The following is a 13,659-nucleotide window of genomic DNA, read 5'->3' on the forward strand; positions in this document are numbered from 1 at the left end:
GTAATTTTATTGGATTCTTGGTATGTATTTATGAAACCTAGAATCATGTCTATGCTACAAGTAGAGCACACAGAGTAAATATATGAGGGGTAAGTCAAGGAAATATTTTGTTTCTTTCTTACCCCCCCATGGCTCTTTTCAGTTTATTGCATGAAAGTGTTACACTAGTCCAAGTTCAAAGTGGACCCCAAATGGTTACACTATATAATCTGTAAAGTTTTAAACTTGTGATAGAAAGGAATTTTTCTACTCATTGCAAGTAAATCCTCACTTAAGTTTTCAGTAATCCACAAGCACTTAAAACCCATGACCCTTCAGCTGGTCGTCCTTAGCCAGTCCAGTCTCTACAAAGAACTGGCCTATGTTCTTGCATTGGTCACCCTGTAACTGAATTACTTCATCATATTCTCAATGCTCAGTTACAGTATCATTGCAGGCAAACTTTTTAAATGCCTAGAATCTTTTTATCATAAGCATCAGCAATTCCTTGGACAGTTGGAAGGGTCTTCTTGCCATTTCTCTGTTGATAAAATCCTCAGTCCCAGCAGGAAGCAGGTCATCACCCTTACTTACATCAGCAAAGAGGTCAAAAGAGTGGAGGTTCTGCATAGCAGACATACAATACCTTTTTCTAGGTGGAAATGGCCTGCAGAAGGCAGGGACAGGAGAAGGCAGGCAGGGGGATCTGAGAAGCAGCTGTGTCCTAGGTGGAGGCTCAGTGATTGGGCCGGAAATCTTAATTTTCGTGAGACCTCTTAGGTAGATTCATGGCTTTTGTCTTCTTATGGCAAGTGTCATTCAACAGTCCACCTCTTATTCTACAATAATTGGGTAGTGTTTTTAGCGCCAGGAACTGCACCAAGTGATTCTGTCATGAGTGAAGAAACATTCTTGGGTGGCAAGTAAAAGTCAACAGGCAAAGGAGTGTGGTGAGTGCTAATGTGAAATAAACACAGGATGTATTGGGATGATATGAGGGGGAGGGCGGTTCCTTGAATGATCTGCTTATGAAAAGTCTAATGATCTAGTTGTAAAAAACCAGCCACAGTAAACCTTATGAGGCTTAGGTCTCTTTCAACACATACAGGGTTTGATGAGTTGGATTCAACTCTCCAGCAACTCCTTTATACAATAGGGAGTTAAAGAGAGAAGAAAGAAACAGGTACAGATGCTAGAGGGCATTATAAAAAGGATGAGTGTTAAGAGAACACATAAAAACCCAGGATCAAGGCAGAACATGCTATATTAAAGGAACAGATTACTTGGTTTCCATGGCTCCAGTTTAGTGTTTGATGAGGTTTGGAGTAGCAAACAGAGACATTCATACTTATTCTAAGATCAAGGAAAATTATTGAGGGTTTTGAGCAGGAAAGTAGCATATTGACGTTTCATTCAAGGTCATTCTGGCTGCAGTAGAAGGACTGGATTGGGGAAAGACTGGGGTCAAGGTAACATGAATCAAGAAACTGTTATAGTCTGAATGAAAGATAACTGAAGCCTAATATAAGCTTAAGTTTTAAGAGTACGAAGAACTAAATTAATGTTTTGAAATACTTAAATATCTAAACAATAGAACTGATTAATAAAATGGGATAAGAAAGTTATCAAAGGATCTGCTTCCCTTTTCAACAAGACTTTTAAGTTTCTAGAACACAAGATAAAGAGCAGACTCTCAGCTGCTGTGGCTTTATGTTCCAGAGTATATTTATTGAGGAGGAAAAAGAAGATAATGGGTAAGGAGGGAGCATACTCTTCTTCTACAGAGAATTTTGGATGGGAGTATCTTTTAATAGTCAAAATGGGTTACTTTACATTGCTGTTGTTGGGTACCATTGAGTCAGAACATACCTATAGCTGACTCCCCAGAAATTTTTCAGAGGCAGGCAATCACACAGGAGGAGATTGTCCATATTTCTCCCTTTTAGAAGCTGGTGGATTTGAACCACATGCCTCTGGGTTTGCAATGCAGATATAATGTGATCAAGCAGACAGCATGGATGGATGACTTTACACCTAGGAATGTATTCAACAAATTTTGAAAAAGATTCACAAATTAACATATTTTTGGTGGAAAGGTTGAGACTTAAGTCATCACTAATCCAAGTTTATTTTAGGATTTTAGGAGTCTAGGTAGCACCTACCCTCTCTCATACACCTAACATAGGATAAGTTGTTTGGGGAAGCTAATCAATGAAATTTCAGAATTTTTTTTTCATTTCAGTGAAGAGTTACAAAGAGATTAATTTCATTCATTTTTTTCTTACTCACTTTCCTCAGAAAAAAATAAATTAACAAGTCTAGCTAGCTCATGTCATGTAATTTATTATATCTGAAAATAATTTGATAATTAATGTCATTAAAAGTATAAACTTTAAATATTTAATTATCTGTGAAAATTTCTGAAGAATGCTGTGAAGGTGGACAAGGAAGAGAAAAACTAACAGTTTAAGCTTGTTAAGAAAAATGTTTGGCATAAAATACATCCTAGACTGAAGTTTGGAGAGATGTGATTCAAACATTTCCAGTCTCTGTTACCCATGGCATCTAAAGTCTAAAAGCAGGTACCAAGCTTTTCTTTTTTTTTTAAACACAGATATGGAGCAATGCCCGACAAATTGTATGTTTAAACTTTTCATAAAATCTCTTTAAAATTTCACACCACATACTCCAAACAGTCTAGAAATGTTGCTTAAGGACACAGTAGTTTTTTAACTAAAAAGTGCATAAAATTCTTATTTCATAATTTAGTTAAAGATGGACATTTTACCAAATAACTCTCTCTGCATTCCAGCAAGATCATGTTTTCAGCAATAGTAGGTAGGCGGAAAGGCATTTGAATTCTTCTGAGCAAGATATGGGGTTTGTATAATAGGATACTCTAATGATCAAAGAATCAGTTTTTAGAATAATGTACCATGGAGTTGGTGGAAAAAATTAATCATATGTGAAAATGTTTCCTGGCTCATAGTTCTGATGCAAAATGATAGCTGAAGAGTATTGTATTTCTTTGAGAAGGAGGACAATTGTTAGAGCCCATCCATAAGGGATCTTTCAATTGTAAGATATAAACAGATATAGTAAAGAGGGACTTGAAGAGGGAAATTAATTAGCTAGCTTTACAACTTAAAAATTTTAATTCTCTAATATTTTTATTTTACTCTAAATGCAATGGGCACAGGACAGAGTAGAGTTTAGGGCTGTTGTACATAGGGTCGCTATGAGTCGCAAGTGACTCAACGGCACATAACAACAACAACAACAACTCCAAACAAATAAACTCATGGTTGTCAAGTCTTATAGTTAATCCTCCAGAGCGTTTTTAGAGGCTGTAAATCACACTGGTGGTCATTTCCTATCTTTTCACCTGGAATCTGCTGGTGGATTTGAATTCCAGAGAGGAATTGCTTTGGGATTAGCAGTGAGTGCTATGGATTACACCACCTGTAAACAAACCTTTGTTATCTGTTCATAGACCTGTTAATGCTTTTTTGCATGTTTCTGGTTTAACACATTTAATTTTGTTTTGGATTTTCCCCCCTCATTTTAAATTTTGTATTGGCTTGCTTACAAAGTTTGTATACATTATTTTTCACACTGTTCCACATTCATACTGTGTTTCATACAATCATTCCCATGAATTGTGTTTAACAAAATCAATCACCTTTGGACCTTGCCCATCATTACTGAGTTATTTCAGGCCCCCACCAGATCCTTCCCATTTCCCTTATCTCCTCCCTCCCCAGCAAACTGTGCAACCCTGTGGTTTCATCCTACCCATAATTTATCCAGCTGCTTTCTTTACTATAATTAAAATTCAATGTCTCTTAAACATGAGACTTCCATATAATATAACCAGAAGTGCATCTCATATTATTTCTTATTTTGCATGGTGTTCTAAAATATTTCCTGATACCATCACCACTCTTGTAGTGCTCAAATTCCTAATAATAATAATAATTGTTTGGCGAGCTCTGGTGGCCTAGTGGCAAGAAGTTGCAGTGCAATCTCAGAGGTACACGGTTCAAATCCACCATATGCTCTGCTGAAGAAGGAGGAACAATCTCCTCCTGTATCAGTCAGATCTGATTTGACGGTACACACAAAAAATAATGAAATAAAAAATAAATTAAAAAATAATAATAATTATTATTCTTTTGACTGCTGTTCTTAGTGAGCCCATGAACAATAGGACAAATGCTTCCTGGTTCTCTCCCCATAAGTTGTAGATCAGAATATTTTGATCCAAAGGATCTTCACTAACTAATTTTCAGAACTAGATAACTAGACCTTTCATCCTGGATTTTTGGTCTAGAAGGTCTGCTGAAACTAGTTCAATGCCATAGCAACAAGCAAACCTGTGCTGACAGATGGATGGCAACCACACGAGAAAAACACTGGTTGGAACTCAAAACCGAGTCTCCCACATGGGAGGTGAGACTTCTACCACTGAACCACTACTGCCTCCCTATAATAATAATAATAGGGATTTACTTTTCACATTTACTTTGCTGAAGTTGTCACTCTCTCATCTAACCCACATAGGAGTCATGAGAGAGGGAATTATTGTTCTGACTTAGAAACTGGGAATTTGGAGCTCAGAGAGGATAAGAAACTTACCCACAGTTATGCAACAAGTAAATAAAAATTACGAGCTCTTGGTTCTGTCTGGCAAGAAATTCCATGCATGAACAATAATATGTGCTCCCACTGATGTGTCCATCTCCCGTGCTCTTTAACTTATTGGACAGGGAACTTCCCTACATACATTTTATCTGAGGACAAGATCAAGTATTAAAAAGTATTGTTGTATGGTGTACCATCAAGTCAAATTCGACTCATCGCATGGGAGGAGATTGCCCATCCATCTCCATGGAGTGGCTGGTGACCTCAAACAACTTGCCTTCAGGATTACAGAGCAGCTTCTTGCCACAAGGTCACCAGAGCTTCCTATAAAGCAGTAATGTAAAAGAAATATGTTTCTCTGATACTATTTCTACCCTTAGTGACCACACAGGAAATCCCTGCATTTAGAACCTTTTTTCCCTCGCTTCCTGCCCTTTACTGCTACACACCTATTGTTTTTGTTGTGTACCATAGAGTCAGAAGCAACCCATAGTAAGTTACACCTTCGGCGGGATTTCAGCAGTTAATTGTATGGGAGGAGATTGCCAATCCTTCTTCCGTGGAGCAGCTGGTGGCCTCAAACCATGTGCCTTCAGGATTGCAGCATGACGTTTTGCCACTAGGACACCAGAGCTCCATTATACATCTATAAACTGTACTTTACTCTCTATATAATTATTCATTAATTTATCTGGTAGTACTCTTACTGCCTACTTCCTCTGTTAAATTGTAAATTTCATGAAGATAGTGCCCTTGAGTCTAGCTTACTCATCATCTTGAGACACTAGAGCCCATTGCTGAATTCAGTGTCCATCCATCCCTTTGGAGGTTTTCCTTTCCTTCCCTAGCCCTCCATCTTTCCAAGCATGATGTCCCATTTACTTACATGTCTTAAGTATGAAAAACAAAGTTTCATCTTCATCCTTGCCTCTAAAGAATATTCTGGCTGTGTCCTTTCCGGGACATATCTGTTTGTTTATTTTTGCAATTCATGGGATATTCAGCACTCTTCTCCAGCACCACAACTCAGAGGCATCAGTTCTTCTTTTGTCATCCTTATTTATTGTCCAGCTTACTCATGCACAGCAAATAACTAAGAAGACCATGGCTTGAGTCAGGTGCAACTTAGTCTTCAGATTGACATCATTGCTGTTCAGCATTTTGGCAAGTCTCCTGACAGCAGACTTGCCCAATGCGATACATCTCCTGATTTCCTGACTGCTGGTACCAAGGGTGTTGATTATTGATCCCAGCAAGTTGAAATCATTAACAGCCTCAATCTTTTCTCCATCTGCCGTGATGTTGACTGTGGGGCCTCTGGTGAGGATCTTTGTCTTCTTGGTGTTGCGATAGGTGGAACAAATACAATACTTTTTAAAGTCTCTATTAACATTTTTAAAGTTACATAAACTGCCCAGGGACCAAGCTGCAATTGTCATTTGTCAATTTCTATCCAATGATGTTTTGTTCATTTTATTAATTGTATTTTAACTAGAATATTCTGAATAACACTAAAATCTTTTTTGTGCTTTCCTAATCACCAATTGTACCTAAACATACTTTTCTCTTAATATATTTTATTTTTGCCCATTCTAATTATTACTCTTTATACCAAAGTCTTATTGGACATTCATTCCTCTACTTCCAAAGAATTTTCTGCACCTCAGGTGACAAAATTTAGTAGATTTGGTTAAGAGGGTGGCCACAGTGGTGATGACTAATATAATCTACACTTGCAGGACTTTGATGGTAGCCAATAAGTTTGCTGATGGAGACACAAACTATGAAAAAAAGAGAGCACGGAGAATAACTTATAGATTTTGACTCAGGCAACTGATAGAGCAGTCAGTAAGCTCTTTCTGTAAAGGACCAGATACTAAATATGTGTTCATTTTACAGACTTTATGGTTGCTTTTGTAACTGCTCATCTCTGTTGTTGTAGCATGAATATAGGTATAGACACTATGAGAAACAAATTCAGGCCTGTTGTGTTTTGTAACATCAAGTCGGAACCAAACTCAAAGTTAACCCTCTAGTGAGTTTTCAGAAGCAGTAAATTGCATGGGAGAAGACAGCCCATCTTTCTCCAGTGAAGCAGTTAGTGGATCCAAACTGTTTCCATTTGGGTCAGCAGCATGACTCCTTACCACTAATACACCAGAACTACCTATGCACCATCATTTGCTGACCTTTGAACTAGAAAGGTGTTGTTAGGGACATGACTTTAATGGGACAAGCCTGCAGGAGTAGCTGCTTTGGAGGTGGAGTGGGAGTGGAAAATATAAACATCTGGAGCTGAATTTTAATAGAGTTTTACAGTTCAATAGCTGGATAAATTAGTCTGGAATTTAAGGAAGAGATTTAATTTTAAATAATATCATCTGTACTGAATAGTTTCTTCAGTCTAGGAGACTGGATGTGAATGCAAAGGCTGTAAAAATGGTAAAATGATAAAAAAATATGGATTAGTATTGAGCTTTGGGAAGCCTGAGGACTTAGAGGTAGGAGGGAAAAGAGGAATCAGCAAAGAGATAGAGAAAAGAAACTGTAAAGTAACTGTGCTGTCATGTTGAAGGCGTATTTGGAGGAATGAGAGATTAGGTATGTCATAAACAACTGAGAGATCAAGTATGACAGTGATCAAGAAATGGTCACTGATGATCTTGATGTGAGCCATTTGGATAGAATGGTGAGACAAGAATCTCTATCCTCAAGAGAAGAAGGCAAAGAAAAAGTGGACGTTTCAAGATAACCTGTTGGAACACTTGTAAAAGGAAAGGGAAAAACTGTAGCAGTTGACGAGGAAAAGGAGTCAAGAGAGGGAGTTGTTTGTTTTATTTTGAAGACATTTGGAGAGCTCTGGTGGCCTAGTGGCAGGAAACTGCACTGCAATCCCAGAGGTGCGCGGTTCAAATCCACCAGATGCTCTGCTGAAGAAGGAGGAACAATCGCCTTCTGTACCAGTCAGATCCAATTTGACGGTACACACATAAAAGATATTTATGCTGCTGGCAATGGTTCAGAGATATAAAACATTGCCTCTGAAACTTTCCCTCATGTGGTTGCGCTTGTGTTTACCTTTCCCACTGACATGTACAGTGGTAATTATCTGACTTGATGGAAGAATTCATTATTAGTTAAAGATGCATAGGACCCACCTTGATATTTCAGGATGGAATGGTCCAAGATTTTGTAGTTACTTTGGACACTGGAGGGAAAATATTGTATGAAAATTCTTTTTAACTCTCTCCTTCTACACTTTTAAACTAGAAAGAAATAGGTAGCATTTGATCATTGATCATTGTAATCAGTTGCTTAAATATTTACATGAACGTTTTCCTCTTACTTTGACTTTGTACTCTTAACCTACCTCATTGGTCATTGTAATAAGTTCCTTAAATAGTCACATAAACTTTTTCTCTTACTCTGATTTACCTCACCATGCCCCTCTCTAGCCTTGCCAAAGCTCATTCCTGCCCTTCCATCTGGTTCAACACAGGTTATAGATTCCGCTCTCCGTTTTCTCCATTGGGCATGTCACTCGCATTTCTATCTGAGGAGGATAAAGCCACTAATATTAAACAGAACCACAATCATGCTTATGAAGTGTTTTAAAACCTTTTGGCTTCCCTCAGGGGAAATAATTTTGTCATCGCTTAATGTTTTTTAATGGCTGTTTTTTACTTCTGTAAATCAACACTCCTTTCCCAATCTGACTAGCCCAGAAAAAGATTAAATATCCAAAGTGAAGTTATTTTTCTTTTAAGTTGATGTTGTGAAAAATGAGCACATAAATGTCTAAGGAAACAAATGTCTATAGGACTGCTATATAATCATATGCAACTGATATCCTAGTATTCATGACAATAATAAAACATAGAAATCTGCAAAAACTCTAAAAGATTTTGAAGGTGATTTCCATGTGCAGAATAGATTTTCCAGAGGTCACTTGGAGTTGCCAAGTTAATTTTCCTGGTTATTTTGACTTACAGTGACCCCACATATACAGATTACAACTGCTTCTGAGTGTTTTCAGGACTTATACCTCCTCATAAGCAGATTGCCAGGCCAGTTTCTCTAGGCTCTCCTGGGTTGGGTAAAACCACCATGCTTTTCAGTAATTATTGTTGGTTTCCATGGAGACAATTTTGATTTATAGCAACCCTCTGTTTGTCAAAGTAGAACTCCACCCCATGGGATTATCATGGCTCTGACTTTTAAGAACATTCCTAGAGCTGTCTTCTAGGACACATCAGAGGGGGCTCAAACTGCTCACCTTTTGGCTAGTAGTCTGGCGTTTAACCATTTATAGCACCTATAGACTCCCGACATACAGCATGTTGTTGTTGTTATGTATCCTAGAGTCATGAATGACAAGTAGCTGCCCTCCAGAAGATTTTCACAGACTGCAGTTTGCACAGGAAGAGAATGCCCATCTCTGTCCCTTGGAACAGCTTGTGGGATTGAACCTTCTGCCTTTCGATTGACAATGCAACTTTTTACAACCAGATCAACAGAGTTCATGATGACCCATTTCTTTCAGAATTGAAAGTTCAAAGAGTCTTCTTGTTGTTGTGTGCTTTCGAGTCAGAACTGACTCATAGCTGACTCTCCAGCACATTTTCAGAGGCACTAAAATACAGAGGAAGAGATTGCTCATCCTTCTCCCAAGGGGCAGCTAGTAGATTTGAGCTGTGTGCCTTTGAGTTAGTGTTAGGATCTTGTTGTTGTTGTTGTTGTTATGTGCCGTCCAGTCACTTGAGACTCATAGCGACCCTATGTACAACAGCCCTAAACCCTGCTCTATCCTGTGCCAATCACACTGCCTCTGACACACCCATCCCGATTACCCCAGTCACTGAATAAATCCACCTCATAGAGGGTCTTCTCCTCCTGCGCTGTCCCTCCACCCTACCAAGCATGATGTCGCTCTCCAAGGACTGGTTTCTCCTTACAACATGTCCAAAGTATGTCAGACGAAGCCGCAGAATACTTGCCTCCAAGGAGCAGCTTGGTTTAACCTTCTCCAGGATGAATCTGTTTTCTTAGCAGTCATGGTACATTCAATACTCTTATCCAGCACCACAGCTCAAAGGCATCAATTCTCCTTCTATCCTCCCTAGTCATTGTCCAACTCTCTGACACATAACAAGTGATTGCAAAGACCATGGCCTGTATCATACACACCTTAATCTCCCGTGTGACACCATTGCTCTTCAATACTTTGGAGAGGTCCCTTAACAGCACACTTCCCCCTCACAATACATCTTTTAATTTCCTGGCTGCTGGTGCCAAGAGTGTTGACTGTGGAGCCAAGCAAACTAAATTTGTGAACAATCTCAATCTCTTCACCATCCATCCTGATGCTGCCAATTGGTCCAGTGGTGAGAATCTTTGTCTTCTTGATATTGAGCCTCAATCCATATTGAAGACTGCAGTCCTTTACTCTCTGCAGCAAACGCTTCAGGTCCTCCTCAGCAAGCAGGGTTTTGTCATCTGTATAATGCAGATTGTTAATAGATCTTCCACCAATCCTGACATCACACTTCTCCTCATAGAGCCCAGTCTCCCAGTTAATCTGCTCTGCATACAGGTTGAAAAGGTATGGAGACAGGACACATCCCTGGCATATGCCCTTCCCAATTTTGAACCATGCCGTGTTTCCTTGCTCTGTTCTGATGACTGCCTCTTGGTCCAAGTATAGGTTTCACACTAGCACGATCAAATGTTCTGGGATTCCCGTTCTTCTCAGAGTCAGCCACAGTTTGTTATGATCCACACAGTCAAATGCCTTTGCATAATTAATGAAACACAGATAGACATTCTTCTGGTATTCCCTGCTTTCAGCTAAGATCCGTCTAACATTAGCTACAATATCCCTAGAACCATGACACTTTCTAAACCCAGCCTGGACTTCTGGTAGTTCTCTGCTGATGTGCTGTTCCAGTTGTTTTTAGATAATCTTCAGTAGAATCTTGCTTGCATATGAAATTAATGATATTGTTCTATAGTTTCCACACTCTGTTGGGTCACCCTTCTTTGGAATGGAAACAAATATAGATATTGGGAAAAATAATTTAATTAAATTAATAAAAATGCCTCATCATTTTTCTTTCTTTCCTTTGTTACTAGCAAAGTCAGTAAAACTGAAGTTTTTCATTCCACAGGTTTGGGATGAAAATCTTGCAAAATCTGCAGAGGCCTGGGCAGCTACTTGTATTTGGGACCATGGACCTTCTTACTTACTAAGATTTTTGGGCCAAAATCTGTCTGTACGCACTGGAAGGTAGGAAGTGGTTTCATTGGTATAATTCATCCATATTATTTATGAAGGCCAATGTGGAGTTACACCAATTTCAAGTGACAGGAGTGAATATTTGTAAATGTACTCACCATGTTTCAGACATTGATGCTTTGCCTGTGAATGCTTCAGATGTAGTCAAATATTGGTCAAGTATTTAATGGGGCTTGATAAGATCAGCTTCTCCCTACATACTTGGAACATGTCTGCTAGTCTATATTCTTCATGGCCCCGTAGATGCTTTAAAATGAGGAGGCTTCTCAGCTCAGGGGGGGAAATGTATAGACTGTGAAAAACCATTCTTATGTTCAGTTCACTAAAATACGTATCTTGGAGAAGAGGCAGGGTAAGAGAGCATAACATAATGGGCTGTATCCAAAACCAAAGTAGATATGAATTTTTATATCTGGTATGATTCCTAAGTGAGATAGTTCAGGTCAGTACCAACTATATACAACAGTGGAAAAACCTGTTCTTATTGATGGTAAAATTTTCTACCCTGGTAGCAAGTTCCCCAACACTCTCTTTCACATCTCTCTCACTCTCATTGCTGTGGAGTTGGAACCAATTCACAGTTGACCCTCCAGCAAATTTTGAGAAGCTGTAAATCACATGGGAGGAGATTGCTTATATTTCTCCTGCAGAGCAGTTAGTGAATTAAAACTGCCTGTCTTTGGGTTACCAGAGCCCTTCCATGATGGAACGGAAATTCAGATGTGCTATTAATAACCTTAAAGTATTTCAGGTATAAAGTGGATAATCATATCATTTTCCTAGTATCCTTATCCTACTATATTTGTATATTTAATTCTTGGCTATTTATAATGTTCTGAAGAAAGTAAGCATTAGCATACATTAAAGTAGGCATATGTGTGTGTGTGTGTGTGTGTATATATATATATATATATATTTATTTATTTAAATTTTTTTCTATTTTTAAAACAACCAAAATTTAAAAAAACAAAACAACTAAAAAAAACGCCCAACCAAAATCAGACAAATACAGGAATCATGCTTTTGCCCTTGGCATTTTCATACTTGTCCCAACTTGACAGAATCAAGGACTTTACAAAGTCGTGGTAAATGGGGAGGATGAGTATGCTCTTGCATCATCATACTGTTATTGTTGTTAAGTGCCGTCAAGTTGTAGACGACTTATAGCAACCCTATGAACAAAAGACCTGAACATTTGTATAACTTTCATTGTTTCTCCACATTCATAGAGTTTCCAGACCCAAGCTATTTTTGAAGTGGATACCACTCTTGCTAATTAATCTAAAATAAAGAAATAGAAAAAAAGAAATTAACAATTCAGCAAGTCAACTATATAAAGGGAGCTCTGGCGGCATAGTTCATGGATAGTTGCTTGGCTAACTCAATAGCCATGCCACTTTGGTAGTTCAAATCCACCAGGGCCTCTGTAGGAAAATATATGGGCAGTCTCCTCCCATTTGACTTATAGCCTTCGAAACAATGGAGGGCAACTCCATCTCAATAGAGTTCCATCTCAATGGCTATAAGAGTGAGAATGAACCATATAACCTTAAAGTATTTATGAGTATTATGAGTATTTAACCGTCACTATAATCAGTGTTCTCATTTTATTTCTTACTATATAGATATCGCTCTATTCTCCAATTGGTCAAACCATGGTATGATGAAGTGAAGGATTATGCATTTCCATATCCCCAGGATTGCAACCCGAGATGTCCTATGAGGTGCTATGGCCCCATGTGCACACATTACACACAGGTTATTTTTATTGCTTTGTTTATCTCTGGCTTATGCTTTAAAGTAGATATTGCTATCTTGGTAGCAGTTTATTTTCTTAGTTCTGACTTCAATTGATAGCATAATGATTTATTTCACAGATGGTTTGGGCCACCTCTAATCGGATAGGATGTGCGATTCATACTTGCCAAAACATGAACGTTTGGGGATCTGTATGGCGACGTGCAGTTTATTTAGTATGCAACTATGCTCCAAAGTAAGTACTGGGTGGCTTGGACTCCACTTCATGAGTGTTTTAATGGCATTAAATATCTCCAATCTCTTGGGGTATTTTTGACAATGAAGAACATGTGTAAATCTTAGCTGCAATAAGCTCCATCATTACTCCTATAACCTTGAGAACCTGAAAGATTCTTTATCACAAGGACAGGAATCTAAATTTTACATTGTAGACAAAACAATTGGAGACAGTGATTGTGGTGAAATGGATTAAGTAATATGGCCCTTCTAGTCATTGCCTTCCATGTTATAATGTGTTGTAAATGTACTGAAAATTCTAGCCTTTTGGTCTGAGCTTAAAAGCTCATTCTGAAACAAGTTATTTGTTTTATTAATGAGTTATGATCAGAATGGGATATATCTTGAACCATACCTAATTAGAAATTATGACCCAGCTCATCACCCTTAGTTATTTCGGTGTGTGGCTTATGGCCCTGAGGTCCTGTATAGAGGAGTGCTCTAGGAAAGTCTCATTCTTTTTTACTCTCAACACTGCATCTGAGCTGTGCAGCAGCTTCGTAAGAAAGTCCCCTCATCACCATTCTTTAATCTGGGTAAATACAGAAATTCACAGATTGACATAAGAACTAAATTTTCTACAGAATTTACAAACCCCATCTATCACTATCTATTCCTCTATCACTACAAGAATGTGGCCTTGCTCTTTTCATCAGAAAAGAAAAATATTGATAAGGAAAATTCTTTAATTAAACATAAAATAAATA

General features: G+C 38.3%; 1 protein-coding gene and 1 pseudogene across 1 annotated transcript in view; one reads left to right on the plus strand and one right to left on the minus strand.

Annotated features, from left to right (window-relative positions):
• The window catches only part of PI15 (peptidase inhibitor 15), a 30,226-nt gene that overhangs the window by 12,177 nt on the left and 4,390 nt on the right, over window positions 1-13,659 (plus strand). The window contains exons 2-4 of the mRNA XM_006880476.1: window positions 10,791-10,909; window positions 12,544-12,676; window positions 12,796-12,911. Coding sequence (XP_006880538.1) covers window positions 10,791-10,909; window positions 12,544-12,676; window positions 12,796-12,911 — 368 coding nt within the window. The remainder of the gene's footprint in view (window positions 1-10,790; window positions 10,910-12,543; window positions 12,677-12,795; window positions 12,912-13,659) is intronic.
• On the minus strand, window positions 298-618 carry LOC102850772 (annotated as a pseudogene).

This window comes from Elephantulus edwardii, unplaced genomic scaffold (genome assembly GCF_000299155.1).
Source record: "Elephantulus edwardii isolate Elephantulus edwardi_28Jun2011 unplaced genomic scaffold, EleEdw1.0 scaffold00008, whole genome shotgun sequence".
Taxonomy (NCBI): Eukaryota; Metazoa; Chordata; class Mammalia; order Macroscelidea; family Macroscelididae; genus Elephantulus; species Elephantulus edwardii.